This window comes from Panthera leo, chromosome B3 (assembly GCF_018350215.1).
Source record: "Panthera leo isolate Ple1 chromosome B3, P.leo_Ple1_pat1.1, whole genome shotgun sequence".
NCBI lineage: Eukaryota > Metazoa > Chordata > Mammalia > Carnivora > Felidae > Panthera > Panthera leo.
In genome coordinates this window covers 4,779,771-4,805,664 of record NC_056684.1, presented here as the reverse complement: position 1 = coordinate 4,805,664, position 25,894 = coordinate 4,779,771, and the positions used below count along the sequence as shown (strand labels likewise).

The 25,894-nt window shown below is 51.7% G+C and overlaps 2 protein-coding genes across 5 annotated transcripts in view; one reads left to right on the top strand and one right to left on the bottom strand.

Moving 5' to 3' along the window:
* The window catches only part of ZSCAN2 (zinc finger and SCAN domain containing 2), a 39,479-nt gene extending 37,007 nt beyond the window's left edge, over positions 1 to 2,472 (top strand). Inside the window, exon 4 of the mRNA XM_042940924.1 lies at positions 113 to 2,472. Within this exon, the coding sequence (XP_042796858.1) occupies positions 113 to 782 (670 nt within the window). The 3' untranslated portion in view covers positions 783 to 2,472. The remainder of the gene's footprint in view (positions 1 to 112) is intronic.
* A 7,805-nt stretch (positions 2,473 to 10,277) lies between these two features.
* WDR73 (WD repeat domain 73) lies at positions 10,278 to 25,484 on the bottom strand. Of its 4 annotated transcripts, none has more exons than XR_006203302.1 (9): positions 25,412 to 25,484; positions 24,802 to 24,869; positions 24,395 to 24,483; positions 22,814 to 22,902; positions 22,173 to 22,237; positions 15,837 to 16,001; positions 15,214 to 15,579; positions 13,443 to 13,735; positions 10,278 to 10,598 (listed from the first exon to the last, which is right to left on the bottom strand). XR_006203302.1 is itself a non-coding variant. In XM_042940923.1 (8 exons), the coding sequence occupies exons 1-8, from the start codon at positions 25,450 to 25,452 to the stop codon at positions 13,500 to 13,502; spliced, it is 1,119 nt and encodes a 372-aa protein (XP_042796857.1). In that variant the 5' UTR covers positions 25,453 to 25,484; the 3' UTR covers positions 13,150 to 13,499. The 4 variants fall into 4 exon arrangements, 1 of the variants encoding a protein (XP_042796857.1); XR_006203304.1 differs by having other exon boundaries at positions 10,278 to 10,543; XR_006203303.1 differs by lacking the exon at positions 10,278 to 10,598 and adding an exon at positions 10,778 to 11,292.
* Between the last annotated feature and the right edge of the window lie 410 nt (positions 25,485 to 25,894).

Sequence of the window (25,894 nt, the reverse complement as noted above, 5' to 3'; positions counted from 1 at the left end):
CCTACGTAGGAGAGAAATCCTATCCATGCTGTGAATATGGGGAAAATTTCAGCCAGAGCTCCCACTTAGCTGTCCACCAGCTAGCCCACATCGGAGAAAAGAAACCTTTTAGGTGTGGCCGTTGTGGGAAAAGCTTTGGCCGAAGCTCACACCTGGTCTGCCACCAGAGAACCCACACCGGGGAGAAGCCCTACAAATGCCCCGAATGTGGGAAAGGCTTCAGTGATCATTCTAACCTCACAGCACACCAGAGAATCCACACTGGAGAAAAGCCCTATAAATGTGGAGAGTGCTGGCAGAGCTTCAACCAGAGCTCCAGCCTCCTGATGCACCAGAGAGTCCACACAGGAGAGAAACCCCACAAGTGCAGTGAGTGTGGAAAGAGTTTCACCAATAGCTCGCACTTCAGTGCGCACTGGCGAACGCACACTGGCGAAAAGCCCTACCAGTGCCCTGAGTGCGGGAAGAAGTTCAGTAAGAGTTCCACGCTCACCAGCCACCAGAGGATCCACACAGGAGAGAAGCCCTATGAGTGTCTCGAGTGCGGCAAAAGTTTCAGTGACCGCTCAAACCTCATTACCCACCGGCGAATTCACACCGGAGAGAGGCCCTACAAGTGTGGCGAATGTGGGAAGAGCTTTAATCAGAGCTCAAGTCTCATCATACACCAGAGGACCCACACGGGAGAGAAGCCCTACGAATGCGGTGCCTGTGGGAGGCGATTTAACAACAGTTCGCATTTCAGCGCGCATCGGAGAACCCATGTGGGCGAGAGGCTCTAAACGTCTTTAAGAAGCATCAAATCTAGAAGCACCACAGAATCTGTTCTAAGAAAGGTCTGTATGGTCCTTGATTCTATACCACGACCCCCACAGGAGACCAGGGATTTAGGTCCCAGTTCGGTAGAGGTCATTGTGTTTCTCTCACTGAAAACTCAGCTGGCTTACGGAATACTACTCAGGGCTTGCTTATCCGCACTATTGAAATGGAAGCTAATTTCCAGAGAATTCAGAGACTCATTCTGAATTGGACTGTATCACCATCACGATAGGTATCCATTAGGATTCTGTGCCTTAACTTCCACAGCTTGGTAATATGAGGGTGAGACTCTTGTCCCCAAGACCCCCCTTCAAGGACAGAGGAGGCCCGCCCCGCGGTGCTCATGGCATTAACGGTGGCCGGCTCCGCCACAGGGCCGGTAGTGGCTGAGCTCTTTCTTCTCAGCACTGGGCAGCTAGACGGGGATTTATTAACTGAGCACATTTTTCAAGGTCTTCCACGGTTCTCCCTGTGGAGGGTGGGGCCCGCGAACCGTCTCCATTTCTCTACGTGCTTCTTACCCAAGAGGAGAGGACTCTGTCGTGTCATTTGGAGAAGGAAAGGTCAGTGCTCCAGGTTGGCTTTCTAAACCATGACCTACTCTTCCTCTCGACATGTTAGGTTGAGCCATAGGAGACTGGCATCTTTGAGGTATAGAACCAGCAATTAATAGGACTCGACCTAAGCAGACGTCTCGCAGGGTAGAACCGCTCCAAATTGCCAGCAGTGCTGCCGGCGAGCCCTACGGCCCACGCGGTGCCCTAAAAACATAACACCGGGTCTAGGAGATCGCGAACAGGATGATGAAATGGGGAAAGCCTTTTCCGTTTGCACGTACGTCCGGAGCAACGACCACTAACCTTGGCAGCGGTTACGAAGGAGGCCGGGTTGGAGGAGCCCGCCGCTCCATCCCCGGCCTCAGGGGAGGCCGCGTGCAGGCGCACAGGTCCTGGAGATCTGGGGTGTCTCCGAGTGAGCAGAGCACAGCCCCTGGAGGGACTCTGACACACGCAGCCAATGGTGCTTAGAAAGAAACGGGATACGGTTTCTTGCTCCAGTTCCTCCTTCGTGCATTTGGCTTGAAAATATTTTCCCCCAACCTTCCAGAAACCCACCAGTTATAAAACAAAGCACAGTCTACACATGTCACGGTTTCATATCGTTAGATTTATAGAATACGATTAAGTAAGGAGTCTTTTCTAACGAACATAAAAGAACCTATTCAAGTAAGTGTTGTCCGTCAAAAGCGGCCGTTCTGACGGGCTGTGAACTCTGTTTGTTGTTGCCATTGCTGAAAACATTGAGTTTTCCTCTGAGAATTGTCTTCAGACCACCTTAGAAGGCCTCCTATCGATGTAGTTCTAGCACAGAGTAGTGTCCGGCATGGAAGAAAGGCTTAATAAACACTGGCAGAACGAACAGCGTGTTTATTATCTGGCCCGGTCACGTCTCTTATCCGTGAGACTTGTCTCTGCCCGGTATCTGCTATCTGGAGCCAGAAGTCCTTCGAAGGATGTCAGTTTGCTGCCATTGAGGACACTTCGGAGAGCCTGTTTTTGGAGATCGTTTTCAAAGAGGTATCCCAGAAATCTGGGTTCAGAATTTTTTTTTATACGGCCAGGAAATAAATGTGATATGTATTCTTTTAAATCATTTTACTATTTTGAATGAGAAAATCTTTACTTGGGTGGAAATTCACGATACTAAAATTAACATAGCTGTGCGTTATAAAAAGAGTTTGGAAATAACCACATTCCCTTTTGGAAACTTCTGGAATGGAACACGGAGATTCAGATGTAATATCCATTACCATGCCATCTCACGTGTATTTTCCCCTTAGCAAAGCAAGGGGGAAACTGAGCTGGAGACTGTAGATATTTCATAGGGATTTTACAGTCCGTGAAGCACTGGGACACGTGAGATGGCTCTCCTAAGTGATGTTGGCATAGTTCTCAGTGGAAGACTAGAGCACCGAGTTTCACCAGTTGACTATCACGTGGAGAGGTTTCCCAGTGAACCCAACGTAATATGTACTTTTTACAGTGCCTGGATTTTGATTTGAAACTAGTTATCCATTCCCTTGCTCCAGAGTGTTCTGATTTGCCTTTTCGCCTACCTCGGGACGCGGCATGAGCAAAGCTCTGGGGCTTTAGTTTTTAGCTCACCTCCAGCTCCAGCTCATAATCACGGCTTCAGAGTTTCTGAACCAGGCAAGCAGGGCGGCTTTTGGAAGCTGTTCACTTGGAAATCCCCTCAAGAGAAAAATAATGAAGTGATAGCGGGGAATGCATGAAATTCACCTCTAGTATAAAAGTTGCAATAGATGACAATCAGATTATGCATTGCAAAATTTTAACTGAAGAGGCGCATAGCAGAAATACCGGTTCTTATTCTCACGTACAGAGAGCAAGAAACACAGGAGTTGGGTTTCGGGGCACTAATCCTACTAGCCGAAGCTGATGCAAGTATATTAACCCATTACATAAGCGAATTCCAAGCGAATCCTGTGAGTGCGATGGCCAAAGGGTGAGCCGTTTTCATCAAGTGATCACAGACTCAGCCCCAGGGCGGAGAGTCCAAGAGACTCTAACGGCCACAAGCACCAAACCCCGCTGAGGTGCGTGTGACCCCGGCCTCCCTTCTGTTCAGCCCGGGGTTGTGGGACCCACTCACTGGCTCTGACTGCTCGGCTTGCAGAGAACAACACCTTCTCCCTTTACTTCTCTCCAGGACCCCGGCTCCCCAGGCCTTCTGCACAGCTCCGCCAGTCCTCTAGTGGAAGGCAGAGCGAATCAACACCAGCCCCTGTTCCCTGGTTCCCTGCGTATTTGGTGAGGCAGGCCCCACGCTAAGCACTTTATTGTAGGGTGTCGACCATTTCGGCCACTCTGAGGTGTGGGGAGACGCACAGAGCTGGGACTGCGGCCCTGATCTGTCTGCCTCCGCCACAGGGGGGGTCTCGATGATCCTGTCGTATCAGTCCCCAGATGTGCACTCCTGGGAGCCACGGCTTCTGTGGGGGTTGGGCTGTAATGTCGGCACGTAAGGGAACGATTGTGTGTGCCCAGAATGACTCTTGAGAGTCCCTGCCACAGCCCCTTAGCAAGGACAGCGTCTCTGTCAGGCCTGTGAGATGCTGATGTGCTGAAGGCCCACGGGGGTGGGGGGCAAAACCCGCGGGAAGTAGCGGCAGGACCCCGTCTCCCAAAACCGCTCCGGACAGCTCGTCCCTTTAACTAATGACCGCCCTCCTGTCCAGGCCACATCCCCTCTCTGTGCCCTGTGTTCTCATCTGCAGAACTCCTGACCCTGGGGTCCGATGCCCCAAACACCAAACACCCTACCATCATTTAAAACACATAACTGTAGCTCAGCCCCCGGGGCCGGACCCCAACATTGTGAGACGCTGGCCAGAGTACAGGCCGTGACAGTCGTCTAAATATTGAGGGTTCCAAGTCAAGCTAACAGACTCATGTTCTTAGCGTCTCCCCTTAGCAAGTATACTTCAGTATGACAGGGAACATCATCAGATTTGTGTGTGCGGGTTTTTTTTTTTTAAGTTTAAAATGCAGCTATTTTCAGGATATTCAGAAAATTCTGCAAGTGTCACCACTATCTAATTTTAGAACATGTTCATCACCCCAGGAAAGCCCGTATCCATTAGCGGTCGCCCCCCCCCCCGTCCCTCCGCCCCACGTCCGCTCGCAGCCACTCACCCACTTTCTGTCTCTGCGGATTTGCCTGCGTGAACATTTCACATAAATGGAATCCTACAAAAAGTGGCCTTTTGTGACTGGCTTCTTTCCCTCAGCTTCGTGTTTTCCGGGCTCATCCACGTGGACCAGGTGTGAGTGCTTCACTCCCCTGTCCAGCCTGGAAGCGTCCCGTCGTCTGGATACAGCCCCGGTTTTGTTAACCCTGCATCAGCGGGTGGACATTGGCTCGTTGCACCTTTGGCTGTTGGGAATCATGTTGCCGTGAACATTCATGTGCACGTTTTCACGTTTTGTGTGGACGCGTTTCCGATTAGGAGTGGAATCGCCGGGTCCTCTAGTAACTCGATGTTTAACCTTTGGAGAAATTGCGAGACTTACTTTCCAAAGAGGCTGTACCATTTTACAGTGACACTGGCAGTATATGAGGGTTCTCATTGCTCCACATCCTCCCCCCAAACTGGGTATAGTTGGTTCTTTTTTTTTTTAAAGATTTTATTTTTAAGTAATCTCTACACCCAAACGTGGGGCTCGAACTCACAACCCCGAGCTCAAGAGTTGCATGCTCTACCGACGGAGCCAGCCAGGCATCCCTGTTCTGTCTTTTTGATTCTAGCCATCCTGGAGGCTGTGAGGCGATGAAGCCAGGCTTTCAATTTAGAACCGGGGACTCCTGGGGCACCTGGGTAGCTCGGTTCGTTGACTTTGGCTCAGGTCATGATCTCCCAGTTCGGGAGTTCAAGCCCCATATCAGGTTCGCTGCTGTCAGCCTGTCAGCGCAAAGCCTGCTTCAGATCCTCTGCCCCCTGTCTCTGCCCCTCCCCGCTTGTGCTCTCCCCAAAAATAAATATGTTAAAAGAAAAAAAAAAGAAAGAACTGCGGACTCCTGCAAGGCCCAGGATGGAACCTGGCGTGCCCGCTCTGCGCCGTGAGGCCTCCCCTGCAAGTGCTCAGGTGCCCTGCTCTGTGCATGTGGGCTCTGTCCGTGCTCCTGCTCTGTCCGTGCTCCCGCCAGCAGCCGCTCTGGCCACCTCTCAGGCCCAGAGTGCACACGCCGACTGCCTGGTCTGTCCTTGAGAGGATGGAATGGACAAGAGGCCACTCAGGACGTTCTGGGGCCCAGGTTCCCGGAAGATGGCCTGGAGGAGGAACGTGGGATCTGTGGGCGCACTGCCTTGGCCATGCGGACTTCCCGGCCACGGAGAAGGACGCAGCTAGAGGAGGGCTGGATGGGGCTGGGCCCTCTAAAGCACTGGGCCCTGGCACCCACATTTGAAAACTGTGGTAAAACAGGGGTGCCTGGCCGGCTCAGTGAGTTAAGTTAAGTCAGTTAAGATCTGAAATAAACTCTTATTTCAGATCAGGTCACGATCTCATGGTTCCTGGGCTCGAGTCCCAAGTGGGGCTCTGCCCTGATAGCCTGGAGGCTGCTTCGGATTCTCTGTCTCCCTCCCTCTCTGCCCCTCCCCTACTCGTGCTCTGTGTCTCTTTCTCAAAATAAATAAAGAAACATTCAAAAAACTTTTTGGGGGGGGCGCCTGGGTGGCAAGCACCTGACTTCGGCTCAGGTCGCGATCTCACAGTTCATGAGTTCAAGCCCTGCATTGGGTGAGTTCGAGCCCCGTTTTGGGTGAGCCCCACTTTTCTCTCTCTTTCCCTCTGCCCGTTCTGGGATTCTCTCTATCTCTCTGCCCCTTGCTCACTTGTGCCCTCTCTCTCTCTCAAAAAATAAATTAATTTTTAAAACTCAAGTTGAAAAAAAAAACCGTAGTAGAACATACACAACATTAAATTTACCATTTTCTCATGTTTAAGGGTAATTCAGGGCATCAAAGACATTTGCATTTCTGTGCAACGATCACCACCATCCAAGACCAAAACTTTTTCACCAGCCCAAACTCAAAGCATATCCGTTCACCACCAACTCCCCGTTTCCCCTCCCCCCAGGCCCTGGCAACCACAGTTCTACTTTCTGTCCCCGTGAATTGGCCTGTCAGGTCCCTCATGTTAAGCAGATTCACACATTCGTCCCTCGTGTCTGGCTTCCCTCCTGGCGCCCACTCTGCCCGAGTCCACGGGGTGGTGCGGGGCAGAGGAAACCTAAACCGCCCGCTGACCGGTTATACTTCCCAGAGGAAACGTATCGCAAACGATGAACGAGCATATAAAGACGGGCTGCCGCACAGGTGGACACCTGTCACACATCCTTGCTCTCCTGGCCTGGAGGAGGCCTACGTCCCTCGTCCAGACAGCCGCGTAGTCCCCGCCCGGATCTGCTCACTCAAAAGCCTCCGGGCTCGGCTCTCGGGCCCGGCACGCGGGGCCGTTACTGACTGGCCACAGCCCATTTTCTCAGTCGTATTTCCAACTTGCTTTGCCTCCCAGGCTGGGCCTGTGGCGTTTCTCACTTCTGTCTCTTCCCACGTGGTTCCCTCGGCCTGGAACACCCCACCGTCTCCTTGGCCTGAAGGAAGGATACAACTCAAATATCCTCTTTCCTGATCACACCTGGTCTCTCACCAAGCCGGGGCGGATACTCGGCCCCCTGTGCCCTCAGAACACACGACTGCTTCCCCCTACACGTGGGTCCTTCAAGTCCCCCGCCAGCGGGGCCAGGTTGGCACATCTCTGTATCTCCTATCCCAGCGGCCAGCGCGGTGCGATGCTCAGTAAACGCGGTGGCGAGGACCGGAACCTGTGGCGTCATCTCCACCTCCCACAGCTGCGGGCACCTGCGAGCCCCGCTGACCGGACCCGTTCATAATAACCGGTCACGGCGACGACACACGGGAGGGACCGTTCATGCCTCCTGCCTTCATGCAAACCTTACCGTGCCCGGTCTCTGTCTCCCTTTCCTTGCCCTCCCTGTCCATCTGTCTCAGGCTGCGGTTTCCTTCTCGCCCCTGCTCTTCTCTGCACAGGTGTCCACGCTCCGGGCCAGGGCTCCTTCCACAGACTCGCATCCTTGTCCCCCCGAGACCCAGCCCCACGCAGGAGCCACAGCGGTCCCGAACTGAATTACTCACCTTAGCTGCAGTGCCATTTGCTGCATTTCTTTGCTGCTTAGTCTTTCTCTTAGTTCTTGAATTTTTATGAGGCCAAAACAGTTCCCGAACATCCTCTCCCTTCCGTGCTGCTGAATCTCCGCTCTCCTTGCCCAGAGCTGGAGTGGGTCCTGTGCTGATGTCAGTGTGAAATGACTGGGTATCTGCAGGTCCCTCTAGGGATTCTCTCGGGCATCTTCCTAGAATTGCTGAGAGAACCCCAGGAGTTCCTTCCCGGGGACTGTGTAGGTTCCCACAGGAGCATTCTGGAAACTGGAGGTGAGGACGTGTAGTTGTCCCACAAATCGGAAGCTCAACTGGCATTTGGTGGCCGGGGCCACGCAGACGAAATGCGATTGTTGAGACAGTCCTGACCAACGCACGTGCTGCTGGACGTGCAGGGACTCGGGGTGGCTCACATACGTGCAGCAAGGGCATCACCTGGGAACCTCCGAGAAGTGCAAATTCTCCAGCCGCACCCCCAAACTTGAGGCGGCTTTATAATGTGGTGACTCGGCCGGGTAGAAGAACCACATCCCCCCAGAATTCCCTTCCCCGTATGTTTCCAGGTAGAGCGAGCCACAGGGGTCACTGTGGGATGAGACCTGGAGGTGGAGGAAGTTAAGTGGCTGCCATTTTGTTTTGATGCCTGGGCCGTGGGGCCGGTGCCTTTGCAGCTCATCCCGGCGCCGGTCTGCATGCGGCCGCTCTGTCTCCAGCGTCCCCACTCCTCAGCCACGGGCGGGCTTAGCTCCGTGGTGAAGGGTGCCAGCTCCTCCCGCAGGAGACCCACGTCGTCAACACTGGAGACAGCTAGAACTGACCCGCTCCAGGTGGTCCCGGCTCTGCCCTCCTACACCCACCTTCCCTCCCAGCTGCCTGCCCGCGGGCCCCAGGCCCGGCTCCCCCAGGTCCGTAAGGTCAGGTGTGCGTGCGCGTGCGTGTGAAGTAGCCCCGGCTGGCCTGCCTCTCTCACTAAACCCTGGCTGATACTCTTACTGGTCACAAACTCCAGGAGTGGAGCCCAGCAACCTGAACCAGGTCTCTAGGTGCTTCTGACATGTGTGAAAGTTGGAGAACCAGTGATGGAGGGGAGCCTTTTTCACGTGGGCCTAGACCCTAACTTTTTACATCTACGGGAGGACAGCTTTGCACGGTTTTAATAGATCCGAATTTCCCGGAAACTCGACTCCCATAGAAAACAAGGGAAAATAGGGGCACCTGGGTGGCCCGGTTGGTTAAGCGTCTGACTCTTGATTGCAGCTCAGATCATGATCTCGCGGCTCGCGGGATCAAGCCCTGCGTCGCGCTGACAGCGCGGAGCCTGCTTGGGATTCTCTCCTCCCCCCCCCCCCCCCCCCCCCCCCCCCGCTCTGTTCCTCCCCTGTACGCGCGCACTCCCTCTCTCTCAAAATAAACTTAAAAAATAAATTAGGGAAAATGGCACATTCTTTTGTTCAGAACTTGCCAAGGAGGTTTTCGCCAGTTCCGAAGAGTCACGTCCTCAACTCCTTGGTGCGTGAGTCACAGATACGGCACACGCCTGTACTGGTCCGTACTCGGAGCGGTCCTGTTCTCGGTGATTGTACACACGTATGAACATTTATGTATTGAAACACATATTCTTTTGTATTCACACTGGGTCTGAAATTGTAAGTAATCCATTTTCCCTGTAAAATTTTATTTCAGGGCAGAAAAGGGGTACTCACGGAAGGCATGCTGGGGCTGACAGTGTTGAGGGCCACCGTCTAGTGTTAATGATCGAGCTTGAGCAAGGGTGTCTGTGTGTGCGCATGTCTGTGAGCACACCCGGTTTCTGGGCCATGTGTTGGTATTATACGATTATATATGGTATCATATGATTATAGCACCTTCATAAGAGGAAATCAGCTAGTTCTCCAGTTTTTTTGTTTTTGTTTTTTAATGAAACTGTCTCTACGGCATGGGAACTTGCTGTTCTTTAGAAGCTTAAAATAATGGGGGTGCCTGGGTGGCTTAGTCAGTTAAGCCTCGGACTTCAACTCAGGTCATGATCTCATGGTCCACAGGTTTGAGCCCCGCGTCAGGCTCTGTGCTGACAGGTTGGAGCCTGGAGCTGGCTTCGGATTCTCTCTCCCTCTCTCTCTGCCCCTCTCCCACTCATGCTCACTCTCTCAGAAATAAATATTAAAAAAAAATACAGTTTAAAAAAATGTACCCACAAAATTGCCCTACCCCCATTCTTTTTGGTGCTACTCCTTGAAGTGTTTTTTTTTTTAAACATTTTATTTCTTAAATGTTTATTTAAACTTAAAAAAAATTATTTATTGAGAGAGAGAAAGACAGAGTGGGAAAGGGACAGAGAGAATCCCAAGCAGGCTCCGTGCTGTCAGCGTAGAGTCCTATGTGGGGCTTGATCTCATGAGCCGTGAGACCATGACCTATGCCAAGATCAAGAGTTGGACACTTAACCAACTGAGCCACCCGGGCATCCCCGTTTTTCCTTCTTGAGTATTGGGTCATTTCAAATTTCTACTAAACTAGTAGTTTATAAGTATCTATGTTTTTAAGAAAATTAACAGTATCGGGGCACCTGGGTGGCTCAGTCGGTCGAGAGTCTGACTTCGGCTCAGGTCATGATCTCATGATTTGTGAGTTCGAGCCCCACATCGGGCTCACCGCTGTTAGCATGGAGCCCACTTTGGGTCCTCTTTCCCCCTCTGTATGCCCCTCCCCCACTTATGCTCTCTCAAAACATAAACATAAAAAAAGAAAATTAACAGTATCTTGAGATTTTCAAATTAACATGTAATTGTACACAGTAGTCTTTTACAGTCTTTGTCCTATTTTCTTTTTTTCCTTTTTCTTCCTTAATTCATAGAGGTTTAGATGTGGTGCCAGCCTTCCGTCTTCAGATCCATCCTGGTTCCGTCCCCTCTGCTTTATGCTGCAGGTGCAGACTCCTGCTGGCTGCCCCTCTGCGCTCCCCTATGGATGAGCTCCTGTCACATCTGGTCCTCTGGTCCTGGGCACAGGCAGGATGCTGGGCGGCGGAAGGAGAGAAGCCAGGGGACTCGGCCTGTCTGTACTTCCTGCACTCTCCCGTGGTCGCCTCGGCGGTCCCCGCTCCTGCTCCGTGGCTCCAGCCTCCCCCCCACCCCCGCCCCAGCAAGATTACTGCGCTCCCCTCCCCACTGGGAGGCCCGACCGTTCAGCTCTGGTCACCCGTCCCCCCCACCCCTCTGTAACCCTCCGTGTAACTTGCTGCTGTGGCTCACGTCACGGGCCCCACCTTCCCTCGCAGCCGCTTTCAGATGCCTCGTAACTAAATCCCCACGACTGAATTACTCGGTGTGTTTGGCTCTCTGGCTGGACGATGACTGATTGATATGCATTTTATCAGGATTTTTCAGCAAAACAGCTTCTCAATTCATGCATTAACTCTACTATTTTCTAAAATAACTCATTTCTGCTTTTACTTGGTGACATAACATAGCTTACACAGTGGTATGCTGCAGTATTTGCCAATTTCTGTGGGGTTAAATATTTCCATTTTGGCCATTTTCAAACTACTGATGTGACATAACTGAACAGGGCTGAGAAGAGAACAGAATCAGCTCTCGAGGGGGCGTGGGAGAAATGAGTAGAAGACTTCAGAAAATGGTAAAAATGATCACATCTTGAAACTGTGTAGTTTAAACTCCAAAATGTAATGTTCCCTCGACTTCACTGTTAAACTGAAAAAAAAAAAAAAAAAAAAAAAAAAAAAAAAAAAAAAAAATTTTTCATTTGAAAATTAGGTTTTTCTCACTTCAAAATAATTCCTAAGTGCTATGAATTGAATTGTGCCCTCAACCCAAATTTCTACGTTACAATCCTAACCACCAATGTGACTGTATTTGGAGATGAAGCCTTTAAAAGATAAATAAGGAGGGGGCGCCTGGGTGGCTCAATCAGGTGAGCACGTGACCCTTGGTTTTGACTCGGGTCATGATCTCAAGGTTTGTGAGATCGAGCCCCACGTGGGGCTCTGGGCTGACAGTGCAGAGCCTGCTTGGGATTCTTTGTCTCCCTCTCTGCCCCTCCTGTGTGCATGCTGTCTCAAAAATAAATAACAAACAAGAAAAAACCAGGAGAGGTAAATAAAGTTAAATGAGCTCATAATGTTGGGGCCCTAATCTGAAAGGACTGAAGGACTCTTGTCCTTCCAAGAGGAAAGAGACCAGAGCCCTCTCTGCAGGGACACAAAGAGGCCATGTGAGCACACAGAGATGGTGGCTCCCTCAAGCCAAGAGAAGAGGCCTCATGATGAAAGTTGCCGCCACCCGGATCTTGGACGTCCAGCCTCCAGACTGTGAGGACTGAGTTTCTGCTGCTTGAGCCCCCCAGTCTGTGGGGTTCTGTTACGGCGGCCCGAGCTGAGGAATACAAGTATGCCCTCCCCACAGCCAGAAAACCAGAGCCGTGATGGTCACGGTTTGTTCGGGGTGATGAAAGTTCTGGAATTGGATGCGGTGATGCTTGTGCAGTGCTGTGGGTGTACTTCATTCTGTGCAATTGTATGCTTCAAACTAAAAAAGACCGCAGATTGTTGTATTTTACCACAATCATTTCTTTTTCTTTTTTGAGAGAGAGAGAGAGAGAGAGAGAGAGAGAGAATGGGCCCGAGTGAGCAAGGGGCAGAGAGGAGAAGCGGACTGAGGGAGAAGGAGGAGGCTCACCCGAAGCAGGGCTCAAGCTTACCCAACGTGGGGCTCGAACTCACGAACCGTGACATCATGACCCGAGCTGAAGTCATATGCTTAACTGAGCCACCCAGATGCTCCCCACAATCTTTAGGAATTGACAATATACCAAACCACTGAGTCATACACTTCCAATGGGTGAATTGTATGGTGTGTGAACTGTACATACAGGGTGTGAATTCTATGTCAATAAAGCTATTTTCTAAGAACTCAGAGTCCAAACAGTGACTAGTAATCAACTAATTTCAAAAACAAAATGGCTGAACATTCTTTAACAAGTGGGACAGTGAGAAATTCTATGTGATGGGGATGCAGCGGCACTTTAGTATCTGCTACGGACCGGACTGCCAAAAAGAAACGTCCCTTGGGCCTACTCCCCTGGGAGGGCGGGGGCTGGTCTGGCAAGGTGCCACCCTGGTGAAGGCTGTGTTCCACGGCGGACCGGGGGGTGGGGGTGGAGTCCCAGCCTCTGCCCGAACTCGGGGGCCGCAGGGGGTACCGGGGACAAGGCCTGTCTCCCCACCCTGGCTCTCAGCATCCTGAGAACTATTTGCCCCCCAATTTTTTTTTTAATTTTTTAAATGTTTTATTTATTTTTGGGAGAAAGAGTGCAAGCAGAGGGGGGGCAGAGAGAGGAGAGACACAGAATCCGAAGCAGGCTCCAGGCTCTGAGCTGTCGGTACAGAGTCCAACATGGGGCTCAAACCCATGAACCGTGAGATCGTGACCTGATCATTGACCTGACGCCCAACCTACTGAGCCACCCAGGCGCCCCTGGGGTTGACTCTTTTTTTTTTCATGTTTACTGGCCCATATACAATTTGAGTTCTGTAAAAAAGTTCACAAAACTGGTTTACAACATTTTCTGTTGTTTTGGTTCTCACTCTGATACTGTGAATACAGACAGGGAGGAAACACTGCCGTTCTACACGGGGGGTGGGGTGAGGGCGAAACGGTCGCTGCCAAGTGTTTATTGCGCCACGCATCTTGCCAATTATTTTTTAATACATTACTTCTAACTTTCCCAACAACCCTGGGAGGCGGTTATCACTAAAACGGGGGCTAAGAGAAGCTGGTTAATTAGCCCGAGGCCACTGGGCTGGGAACAGGGACCTGTGGTCACTTGAGTCCTAAGGCAGTACCTTGGCTTTCCGGTAGCTCCTTCTCTTCTTAGAGGCCTGGGCAGGGAGAGGCTGGAGTCAGCAGGCCGCACGGTGGTCCACCCAGTCCCACACGTGCAGAGAGGCGTCGCTTGCTGCCGATAACAAGGTCCTCGGCTTGTGGGGGTGCCAGGTGTGGGTAGTGACCAGTGGCGCAGTATCTGTCTGATTGTCTTCCAGGAAGATGTGACCTCTGTGAGTGAAGACAGGTTCTACTTGGCCCCCCGTTCCGTCCCAAGATGTGGCATCATAGACCTGGACTGTCCCATCAAAACCTGAGGAAGAACAAGAAAAGAGAGGATTGACACTGAAACTCTAAGGTAATTTTTCATTTTTTTGAAAAAAGTTATCTCTATGCCCAACGTGGGGCCTGAACTCACGACTCTGAGATCAAGAGTCGCATGCTCTACTGACTGAATCGGCCAGGCACCCCTAAAGTAATTTTTAAAGTTTGTTTGTTTATTTATTTATTTAGAACGTGAGTGTGTGGGAGGGGCAGAGAGAGACGGGGAGAGAGAGAATCCCAAGCAGGCTCCACACGGTCAGTGCTGACTCCAATGTGGGGCTCGAACTCACGAACCATGAGATCTGACCTGAGCAGAAACCAAGAGCCGGCTGCTTAACTGACTGAGCCACCCAGGCGCCCCACCCCTAAAGTAATTTTATAGTTTGCTCTGTGGTACTAAAACAGGCTATAGGATGAAAAGTCAAATAACAAAGATGCTTAAGGCCAGGGGCGCCTGGCTGACTCAGTCGGTATGGCATCCAACTCTTTGATCTCAAGGTCATGACTCTGAGTCCCACACTGAGTGGAAATTACTTGAAAAAAAGAAAAGATGCCTGAAGCCAACCGAAGGGCACATATCCTCTGCCCTCAATGTCGGCTCCACAGGGCATGTGATGGTGTATTTCTGTTGTTCATCTATTACGTGCCAGGTGTGAGGCCAATCCTAGACATGAATTCTTTTAATCCTCAGAACTGTATGAAACGGTACTCTTATTCTCTGGGGAACCAGGGAACTGAGGCCTCAGAGTCTTTTGAGTCTTGCCTCAAATTCCAGTCCTGCCACATGTGAACCCTCTCAGCAGATGGCCTCGCCTCCTGCTTGGTAGGGATATGGGAGGCTTTAGAGAGAAGCACCCTCCTGTCCCCCATGACTTAGCTCTACCCACACTCACTCCAGCCCACTGTCTACTTGCTACCAAAAAGCCAATTCCTCCACCAAGCTCGGTTCTTTCCTTCTGCTCTTTCTGGATCCTGCCATTATCAACGATCTTTTCTTAATCTCTCGACTATTCTCTCAACCTCTCCCTTCAATGGATCCTTCCCACTGGCTTTTAGAGATGCTCATTAACGCCCGTATTCGGCTAGAAACTGCCAGGCCAGACCCAGGAGCCTACAGACCCGGTGGCCTGCTATCATTCGAAAAGCAAGCAGGCTGGGAAGCACTTTGCCATACCCTCAGCTCTTCCTGGAGCCGTCCCGGGGCCACCCTGCTGCCTCGTTCTCTGCAGGCCTCTCGGCCAACGTCGGCTCCGAGCTCCCGCCCAGGTAGGAAAGGCCTGCTACCGATGTGGAAGTTTAGTAGCCAGAATGGGGAAGGGCCTGCCACAGAAGCACCTGGAAAGCTGACCTCAAACTTTCAGCTCCGGGCCAGATGTATTACGGGGCTGCAGGCTCCTTCCTGAGCACCATACAGTCCTCTGGAAGAGAGGGATCAAGTAACAGACACGAAAGGATGCCCGGCGGTACCTGAAATGGCCAGGCAGTCGTCCAGGCCTGGAGCCCAGGTCACTCGCAGCAGCTCTGGGGCGGGGCTCGGTGCGGACACGGGGCACCGCCCCGAGCTCACAGGGTGGCAGAGATCCCGGGGATCAAGGAGACAGAGCTGCCCGTCTGAGCCAAGGCTGGCAATGCTGGGCCCAGGGCCCCGGCGTCGGCCCCCAACTTCAGCACACCACCTCCTTGCAGCGGCCCCGGGGCCGGGGCCGGCATTCTCTGACGGCGCCCACTTCTGGCGGATGTCAACGAGCCCCAGCCGGCCCGAGGCACAGCAGAAGGCAAAGGTATCTGCGTCCAGGACCTGCAGGCTGCTCAGCTCCTCACTGTCGCCGACCCCTGGAAGACACACGGCGACACAGAAAAGCTGCTGGAGTCACAGGAGTCCGGCCGGGTCCGAGCCCCTTCCTCCGGAAGCTTCCCTCTGGCCCCAGGCACCTCGCCACGCTCCGCCCAGCTGGGTCGGTGCCGGTCCCGGGCCCGCCTCGCCTCCACCTGGTCTCCCCAGCACCTGGCACACGCGGCTGAACTCTCTTCTTCACACGGCTGAGGGGGGCCGCCAGGAGAGGCCGGCGAGGGCCGAGCTGCTGCGGTACCTGAGGAGTACGTGGTCTTCTGAGTTTCCAGATCCACAACCTTCAGACCGCGGAGCCTCGCCCCGTGCAGGACTCCGGGGGCCATCGAAGAGAAGATGGCCACCCTAGGCCAGAGACTCCCCTCCTCCTCCTGCACGGCAATGGTGCTGACAGCTTGAATGACGTCTGGGGGGAAAGGAGGAGAGGCTGAAGCCCGGGACGGTGAGGAAGTCTCCAGACCTCACAAAGTGAGGGCCGGCCAGCAGTCTTCCCTCGTGCCTTTAGGAGGTCAAGGAAGAGAAAGGGAGCTGACAGGTGGCAAGGGAGGATGTGAGACACGAGCACTGTGTTCCGCTCCCATTTCTGAAACGGTCACAAGTGCTTTCGTCTCTTTCCAATTTGTCCTACACACGGTTCTGCAGAGGGGAGATAATGAACCATAGTAGCCACCTCAGAACCCCAAGAGCAGTTGGGGCTTTTTATAGTTTTGCAAAGAACAAATAAGGATAGAAGAAAGCAGAGAGCACCCCGATGATGTCATTTACATCATAGGTGAAAGTAACGGTACAGAGGTCACGAACTAATAGTATTTCTTCAGACGCACATTCCACGACCTCCAGCGATCTGCTGAAGCCCAACAAGTAATGGTTACAACACAGATGTCGTCTTCAGACCTAAACGGGGCGGGAAGGCCCACGACGTTGTGAACAGAAGAGTCGCCGGACCTCAAGTTGAAGGAAATTTCAGTTGTGTTTGTCTCAGCCTGCTTGGTTCTCACCGCCACCTGCTACGGTTGCTGCTTCTCTTAATGGCAGCCATTTTGGACTCGGCTGAGAACAATGAGTTTGCTGCACACGCTACTTAATGGGGGACACAGATTTCCCACTTTATGTTTTCTTGCCCCGAGACAGACTCATTATTTGGTCTCCGCATTCTCGGAAGAAAACGGAGACCTATCTATTCTTTAAATTCCGCAGGCTAGGTGAAAGCCAGCCTGAGGAAGGAACGGGTAAGAAGGAACGCTGACGTGGCTTGTCAAGCGAGCACATGGCAGCAAGAGAGCATTTCCATCCCAGGGGTTCACGGCCGTGTCCGGCCGGGCTAGAATGCAGACATCCCTTGTGGGTTGCTCCTCAAGCCCACGGGCTCCGGGTGGCCTTGCCCCAGACTTGTTGAACGTAATCGCTCCTTCCACAGGAGCTGAGCAGGCTCGGAGCAGACACAACAGCTGAGCCTCAGGACCAGCGTTGGTCTCTGGGGACCACCGACGGGGCGGGGATTCAAACCGGCCCCAGGAGAGCCTGCCTGACTCCCCCGGGCCACGTGTGAGCCCCTCCTCTTCCCTTTCTACACCCTCTGAGGAGCCTGGAACAGATTCCCCAGGACCTGCTGCTCAGATGTGATCCGTCCTCTGATGGGGGAGAGGAGGCGGCCAAGGGAGAGCCGTCAGAGACCTATTTCAAAGATGGGGTGGGAAACAAGGCTTCGGAGCCTCCTGACCGGAGAATCACTTTATAGTTATTCAGAAAGAAGTGCAGGCCTCCTCCTCCTCCTCTCTCTAGTCAGTGGTAAAATGCTCTCCTCTAGGGAATCCACACCACATTTAGCAAGCCAGCTCCAAACAGAAGAGAAATGACTAGAAAATCAAAGCAAAAGACACAGTGAGGCACCTCCAAGAACTTGGCAATAAAAGAAGGTTGTGGCTGAGGATTAACCCAACACAGAGTAGGTCAGAGCAGAGGCAGGCACACTCCTAAGGAGTCAGAATGGCGCCCTCACCTGCAACACTGAGCAAATGGATGAACGGTGATCTAAAGGACGGTGGTGTCCCTGAGAGGGGGCTGTCCAGCCATGGGAACAAAGAAAACAGTGGGGTCTGTCCAGGACAGGAGGGGCCACGCCAGACTGAATACTGAACTTCAGAGTGGATACAGCAGGTGAAATTCAGCTGAGACCTTTCGAAATGTATTCATCCAGCTCAATGGTTTCCGCAGCCCTAGTGAAAGAAGAGGCCTCGGGCGCTCACCAGGGGCACGGACGGCAGTGAGGCCCGGCCAGCAGAGCCTTCTCAAGTTTTATACTTTCTGCCTAAGACAACTTGCAAAAACACAATCTGGAAACTTCTCAGCTGATTCCTCTTGTTACGGTTTCATTTAGCACGCAGTCTTTGATTACATTCCATCTTCTATAGGCAAAGAATAAGGACCTGGAATATTCCACGTTTAGGGATACTCATGGCAGTCTTTTGAGTCTGCTGAGTACGTCTGCCTCTATAAACAGATTAGTTTAGGACGTGGTAACAATATCAAGTTTTTGAGACAACAAAGCTGTTTGTTTGGGTCAAAACCTGGACCTTGGAACATTCACCTAGGTAATGCTACGCTTTTGGGCTTCTAGGCAAACAGCTGGCCAATCTTCCCTAGGCTCTGAAATATTCTGCTCTAATATCTAGGGGAAGGTAAGTCTTGATCTGATTTCCCATTCCCACATGAATGTCAAAGCAACCCCCTTCGGCCAGTAGCTCTCCTGGGCCTGGGGCTTTAGGTCCTATTTGGCACCTGGTACCAAACAGGCGCCTCCACACGGTGAGACTCCTCTCCCACTCATCTCTAAACAACTGCCACCCCACATGGCCTATTTTTAGGCAAAGATAAAGAAACAACTACAAGTTCCTGGCATGATTATGGACAGACAGAAAGATCAGTGGAACAGAACTGAGAGTCCAGAAATAAATCCTCGTATTTATGGTTAGGCAACTTTCAACAAAGGCATCAAGACAAATCAGCGGAGAAAGGTGAGGCTTTTTGACAAACAGGGAAGAGACAACTGGATATTTCCACGCAAAAGGATGAACTTCGACTGTTACTTCAAGCCATACACAAAAGGGAACACGAAAGAGATCACAGGCTTAAATGCTGGTGCTAAAACAAACTCTGGGAGAAAAATAAAACAAAGCAGAGGGGACAGTCTGTGGGTTAGGTAAAGATTTCCTAAATCGGACCCTAAGAGTACAGTCCTTAAGAGAAAACACTGACAAACTGGACCTCATTAAAATGGAGACCTCTTATGCTTCAAAACACTCTTAAGAACGTGAAAAAACAAGCTATAGACTGGGCGAAAATATTAGCAAAACACGTACCGGGCGAATAATTTGTATGTGGGATGTACAGAGGACTCTTACAACTCAATGAAGACAAAAAAGTAAATCAAAAACTGGGCAAAATATGTGACCAAATATGAGCACCAAGAAAAGAAGAAGCATCTCTGTTTTTGCTTTGCTGTTGTATCCCCAGCTGGACACATCCAAAGAGCACAAAGAGGAACTGTTGACTGAATGAGGAGATGTTCGCTACTGCTACAAATAATAGTAACAGTAATTATCATAACTGTTCCCCTTTAAAAAGTTTATTTAGGGGCGCCTGGGTGGCTCGTCGGTTAAGCGTTCGACTTCGGCTCAGGTCATGATCTCACAGTCTGTGGGTTCGAGCCCCGCATCGGGCTCTGTGCTGACAGCTCAGAGCCTGGAGCCTGCTTCCGATTCTGTGTCTCCCTCTCTCTCTGGCCCTCCCCTGCTCATGTTCTGTCTCTCTCTGTCACAAAAATAAATAAAAACATTAAAAAAAAAAATTAAAAAAAAAAATAAAAAGTTTATTTACTCTGAGAGTGAGAGATGTGATAGGGGCAGAGAGAGAGAGAGAGGGAGACAGAGAATCCCAAGCAGGCTCTGTGCTGCCAGCACAGAGCTTGACATGGGGCTCAAACTCATAAACCGTGAGATCATGACTTGAGCTGAAACCAAGAGTTGGACGCTTAACCGACTGAGCCACCCAGGTGCCCCTTTCTTTCTTTCTTTTTTTCAAAGTGATCTCTACGCTCAACGTGGGGCTCAAACTCATCACCCCAAGATCAAGAGTCACAAACTCCACAAACTGAGGCAGCTGGTACCCCCGTAAATGTTCCCTTTCATTGACAAATCTGCCTCCAGGAACCAGCTCAAAGCAAAATGGAGGCAAGGACCACATTGCTGCTCAGTAAGTACCCTACCACTTTTTTTCAGAGCCCGTACACCTGTACTGAGATCAATTATTATCATCTAACTATACTTAGACCCTGACATGGTTCTGAGCAGACCCTGAAGTTAGACTAGACCCATGACCAGGCCGTGTTACTATCTTCGTAACTTTCAACAAGTTAGCTTCTCTGGGACAGACTCTGTTCTCAGACTTCTGAGAATATAATGATATCTGCATGGAAAGTACTTGGTACAGTGCCTGGAGTATAATACGCTTACTAATATTACTGTCACCTTGTACAGATTATTGGTTAATTTGAGCAAGTATCTATTAAACGTACAGTGAAACCAGAACATCAAAGGGCCTGGCACAGCATGCCATCTCAGCCTGCTGAGGGTGGGGAAAAAAAACAACAAAACTGTCTCATGAAGATCTGAATAGGCATTTCACCAAAGAAGATATATGAATGGCTGATAAGCCCATGAAAAGATGCTCAATATTATTAGTCATTAAAAAGATGTAAATGAAAGCCACAAGCAGAAACAATTTCACGCTCAATAGGATGGCTTTAACAAAAAAGACAAAAACAAATGTTAATGAGGACATGGAAAAATAGAAACCCTCACACACTGTTGGGGGGAATGTAAACAAAGAAGCCATTGTGGAAAACACTTTGGAAGTTTCTTTAAAAAATCAAACATAAATTTACCACCTGACCCAGCAATTCCACTCCTGTCTATCCAAGGGAAATGAAAACTTATGTCCACACGGAGACCCGTAGATGAATGTTCTTGGCGGCATTCTTCATAATAGCCAAAAATCAGATCCATCAACTGGTGAAGGCTGGCCCAATAGAAAAGATCCACGCAGTGGAATACTAGTCGGCCACAAAAAGGAACCACTGATTCACAATGTATCACTGCCGTTCGTCCTGACAGTGTCTGGGGCACCAGGTGCCACACCAGGTGTGACAAGGAAGACCTCAAGGCACTGTGCGAAGCGAAAGAGGCCACATACAACAGACTGCATACTGTACGATTCCACAGACAGGACATGTTCAGAAAAGGCGAACCAACTATAGAGACAGGAAGTAGGTTAGTGGTTGCCTGGGGCAGGTGTGGGCATGGGGATTAGCAGTAAACGGCACAAGAGATGTTACTGGGGTTATGAAAATGTCCTGAAACTGATTTATAGTGATGGCTGCAGAACTCTTAAATGTACTACAAATCACAGAACCGTCCACTTACAATGTGTGAATTTCAATAAAATTGTAAAAAAAATCATCATACGTACAAGGAAACGATACAAACTGGCAGCTACAACATTAGACAAGTGACAAGTGACAAAGAGGGAAAAGCCCTCTGAGTCAGCGACTTCGAAAAGCAAATGAGCACAAGAGCGGCCGTTCTGTACCAGTGAAACTTGGGGAGAAGCCAACAGCTGCCAGCCAGTTTCTGGGAAGCGTCTAAGCGAGGCGGCGTGGGGACCGGGGACAGAGGGTCACACAAGCAAAGGGCCGGTTCCAACAGTGGTCCTGAGCCCCCGAGGCACGTCTCCATTCTGGCCGACGGTGGGAGGATGGAAGGGGCTGGATCAGGGCTGCAAGCTCTTGGAGCCTCCCGGATGGGAACCCGCATACCCACTGCCGGAAGGAGCCCTATTCCGCGTGAGGGAACGGGATCAGCACTTCCAGCTCCTTTTCCTGTTCCCGCCAGGGAGCAGAGTGACCTAAGAGGGAGACTGGTCAGCCCCGCCTCGCCTCCTGCTCGCTCCTTAAGTTTCCATGGCCACGAAGAAAGGGGACCTCTTTGCCCCCGCTGCCACCTCCTGCAAGAGGCGAGCTCACCTGAGCGGCCCCAGCTCTGCCCTCGCAGCCGCCCCTGCTGGGGGGAGAGGCACCGCTTCACTAGGTGCTCTGCTCACGACTGGGTCGGCAAACTCAGTTCCTGGAGCGGGCTACAGGAAGCTCCATTTGGGAGCTGTAAGCCGGACTCTGGTAGCTAATGCATCTTTGCCCATGACCAAGTAGATACTGCATTTTCATTCCCGCCTGGCTCCGAGAATGCTTTTTTTCTTTTTTAGCGTTTATTTATCTTTGATAGAACGCAAGCAGGGCAGGGGCAGAGAGAGGCGGATGGAGGACCTGAGGCGCGCTGTCAGCACAGAGCCTGACGCGGGGCTCAAACTCACGAACTGTGAGATCACGGGCCCAAGTTGGGTGCTCAACCGACTGAACCGCCCAGGCTCCCCTGAGGCTCTTCTTAACTGGCTTACATTGGGGGCAGGGGTGTAGGAGTATCAGGCCTTCTTACAGCCCAGCCCCCACCACGTCAAATTCACTCACCACTGTCCTCTGTCACCTGCCACACATGCAAGTGACAACCTGGAAGACCACTGGTTACCAGCAACCTATTCAAACCAGATAGGAAGTATCAGTCCAGACGGTGGGGCGCAACCCCGCCTACCTCCCCACCCCCCACACGCACCCTCAGCTCGGGATCCCTACATTCCCCACACCGGGAGAGCTTCCTGCAGGAAGGGGTCATCAAGACCAGTCACCCCCATGTAACAGATGAGGGACAGCCCCAGAGCTCACGGGAGTCACGGCACTGAGCCCAGGCTTCTACGTGGCCTGGTGGGTCCTCACAGGACACCAGCACGGAGCCGGGACACGCAGCCCTGACCCAGAGACTCTCCGCCCCCGCCGACTGGGGCTATTAGTCCCCGCTACCCAGCACCAGCTCTTTGACAAACTGCACTCCCTGGAACAGCTCTGGTGCTCTGTGGGGAACATTCGTCCCCAGGTCTGCGAGGGACATGAAGCTACCGGAACGATGGTTTTTTAATATTGTGAATCCGGATGTGTGGGCGCGCCTGTGTGCTGAAAGGGTAGGGGCAGAGGTGGCGATCAAGAGGCAGGACGCCCCGGACGTTTCTAGCCGCTCCACCCCAAATGGAAGGGCTGGGTCACGGAGCTGACCATACCTTGTGTCCGGCACGTGCTTCAGATCAAAGACAGACGTGTCTGAAAATCCTCCGTGGCGTACCTTGAAATCTCTTTCTGGGAATAAGCCCTGAAATGCAAAGGGGTGGCTGGTCAGAGAACCTGCTTTCCCAAGGAACGTTTCAGATGAACTTGGGGGGGGGGGGGAAGAGAGAGAGAGAGAGAGAGAGAGAGATAAAGAGAGAGAGAATCCCAAGCAGGCTCTGTGCTGGCAGTCCAACTCAGGGCTCAAACCCACAAACCCTGAGATCGTGACCTGAGCCAGTGGGGCACCTTAGCCACCAGAGCCACCCAGGCGCCCCGGTTCTTCTAACGCTAAAAATGCAACAGCCACCAATTGTCCAGTGTTCGCTGTGTCAGGCACTGTGTTTAGTGCTTTTTCTACAGTATCACATTGAATTCTTACAACCACCCCGTCACGTAGGTTCTTACAATCACTCCGATTCGAAAGTGACAACACTTGGGCACAGGGCACTTGAGCAACTTTTCTAAGGTCACACAGGGATTACGCCGTGAATCTGCACCCACGTCTGTCTGACCAAAGTTCATGCTCTCGGCCACCAGACGCCACCATCCCCACTATCTCCACGTGAGCAACCCGAAGCAGAGGGAAGGGAGGTGGCCACAAGCAAAAGAAGCCAGGGGTGAGGTAGGAGGTAAATAAGGCCTCTCATCAAGGCTCAGGATGGGTGAGCGAGCTCCCGGCTCAAGCTTGAGTGGTGGGGATCGGGGGGGGGGGGGGGGGTGGCATCAAGAGCACTAGGCAGGAAGCTTCCCCCCAGGGAAACAAAGGTCAGGCTGCCCTATGAGATGGGTCTGAGTGATTCCACAGCAACCCTGGGCAGCTATCACCTCTTTTCTTCTTCACATGTTCTCTTCTCTTTGCTTCTGAAACATTGACCTTTTCTGACACCCCTCCTACTTCAAAGACTATTATTCCTTCTGAGTAGGTGTTGTGGGTTCATCTTCCTCTAACCGTTCCTTACATGTATTCCCTGAAGTTTTATCTTTGGACATCTTCTGCTTTTATTCCTGAGACACTACAGCCATCCTAGGTGATCTCAACCATTCTAAGGGCTTCCACCACCCTCTATACCCTAATGGCTCTCTAGATCTATTTAAAAAAAAAAAAAGAAAAATTTTTTTCATGTTTATTTTTGAATGTGTGAGCAGGGGAGGGGCAGGGAGAGTGGGAGACAGAATTGGCAGCAGGCTCCATGCTGTCAGTGCAAAGCCCGATGTGGGGCCCAAACCCACGAACTGTGAGATCATGACCCGAGCCGAAGTCACCCTGCCAACTGACTGAGCCACCCAGGTGCCCCTGGATCTCTTTTTGATGACGTTAAACTGCCCTCTTCCTCTGGGAGCCCCCGTAAATTTCAGACATTCTGTAGCACTCCTCTCTGTGGGTACTTGCCTCCCTCTATTAGACTAGAAGGGGAGGACCAGTGTTTGTCCCTCTCTCTTTCTGGTGTCCAGGGCAATACCTACTAGACAACAGGAACTCCCTAAAGCTTTAACAAAAGGAGACACACATGCTCAGCATTTATATTTCTAGTTACCTGGTTTTCTTTTACAGAAAGTCTGAGAGGTAGTAACAGATGAAGAATCTCATTTTTTTTCAGGCTTTCATAGCCAGCAACACAGACTCCTGGAAAAAGAAGAACGAGCGGTGACAAACTGCTAGGAAGATTCTGGACCACGGCTGGGGTCTAGAAATTCCGGCAAATCCCCCAAAGCAAAGACAAATTCCTCTGCCATTGGTATGCAGCCTTGTACTGGGGAATGGAAGAGACTTAGACCTTAATAAGAGGAATATAAGCGCTGACGGAGTGTGAACATTGCTACGAGACCAAGAAGAGGCCTCAGATTCCCAGAAGTGTGGGTTGGGTCCCTCTGGGCTGAGCTTCAGAGTCCCAGCCTGAGAAGGAAGATTCCATCTCCTTCAGGGCCAGGTAGGGCACATCACCTTTGTCATCAATCCATTCAAGGACTCGTGTGGCTTCGGAAAGGTCGAATGCATGGAAATCTTGGTACCTGCATGATAAAGACACAATGTCACATGGTGCGCACCACTCTACAGCTGTTCAAGAACTCAGAGGCCGGTGAGATCCGGTGGGTAAGGGACCCAGGCTCTGGAGCGAGGCAGACCTGGGAGCAGGTCTTGTTGCACATTTTAACCCCCGTGTGACTGGGCCCAGGCCAGTCACAATATCCCTGAGCCTCGGTCCTCATCTCTAAAATGGGATTCCCAGAGTACCCAGACTTCCTTCCCAAGGTTGATGTGAGGAAGCAGAGAGACAGATCATCTGTTCAGAGATCCACTCCGGCTGGCGCAAAATAATTGGTGGCTCGTGTGATCAATTCTCCTCCGCAAGCACTGCGCTTCCTAGTACCCCACACAACGGCGCACATAGGCGGGTGCCGCTTCCGAGACGCGGGAGCCGGCTTCCAGGCGGAGTCCTCGGTGTCGGCCCCCGCGCCCACCCCAGGGTTCCTCACGCGCTCCAGCCCGCACCCGTCCCCCCGCGCCGCCAGCTGCAGGCCCGGGTCCCACGTCCCAGGCCCACAGGATTTACAAGCGCAAGGATTCCACCAGCCAGTCCTCCGCTGACTCCATAGCAACGCCGCTTCCGCTACCCCACTTCCGCCTCTGAGAACCTTCCTGGCGCGAACCTCTCGCGAGAAGTGGGCGCGGCCGGCTCGGGCTGGGGGCGTGGCTCACGCCAGCGGGGCGGGGCCGAGAGGTGTCCGACCGCCGGCACCAGCGCGCGGTGCCCTTGACCGGCTGGGTCCGGGGTTCTCCCGGCAAAAGCTCCGGGGAAAATGACGTAAAATCCGGGGTTCCCAGGATGTCAGTTCCGGGCGTGGCCTCAGGGACCTAATACCCGCCCGTTTTACGACAGGATATTTGTAGAGCAAAGGGTCAAGGCCAGAGAAAATACAGGATGCCCGGTTAAATTCGAATTTTAGATAAACAAGTTTTTTTTTCTTATAAGTATGTCCATGCAGTCTTTAGGACATCTCATACGAAAAAACTATTGATTATTTAAATGAAATCA

Coding starts and splice junctions, on each gene's coding strand:
- WDR73 (XM_042940923.1), bottom strand. CDS start 25,452: ATGGAGTCAGCGGAGGACTGGCTGGTGGAATCCTTGCGCTT. Junction 24,870..25,411: donor CTGGTGGAATCCTTGCGCTT/GTAAATCCTGTG, acceptor TTTATCATGCAG/GTACCAAGATTTCCATGCAT. Junction 24,484..24,801: donor TGAATGGATTGATGACAAAG/GTGATGTGCCCT, acceptor TTCTTTTTCCAG/GAGTCTGTGTTGCTGGCTAT.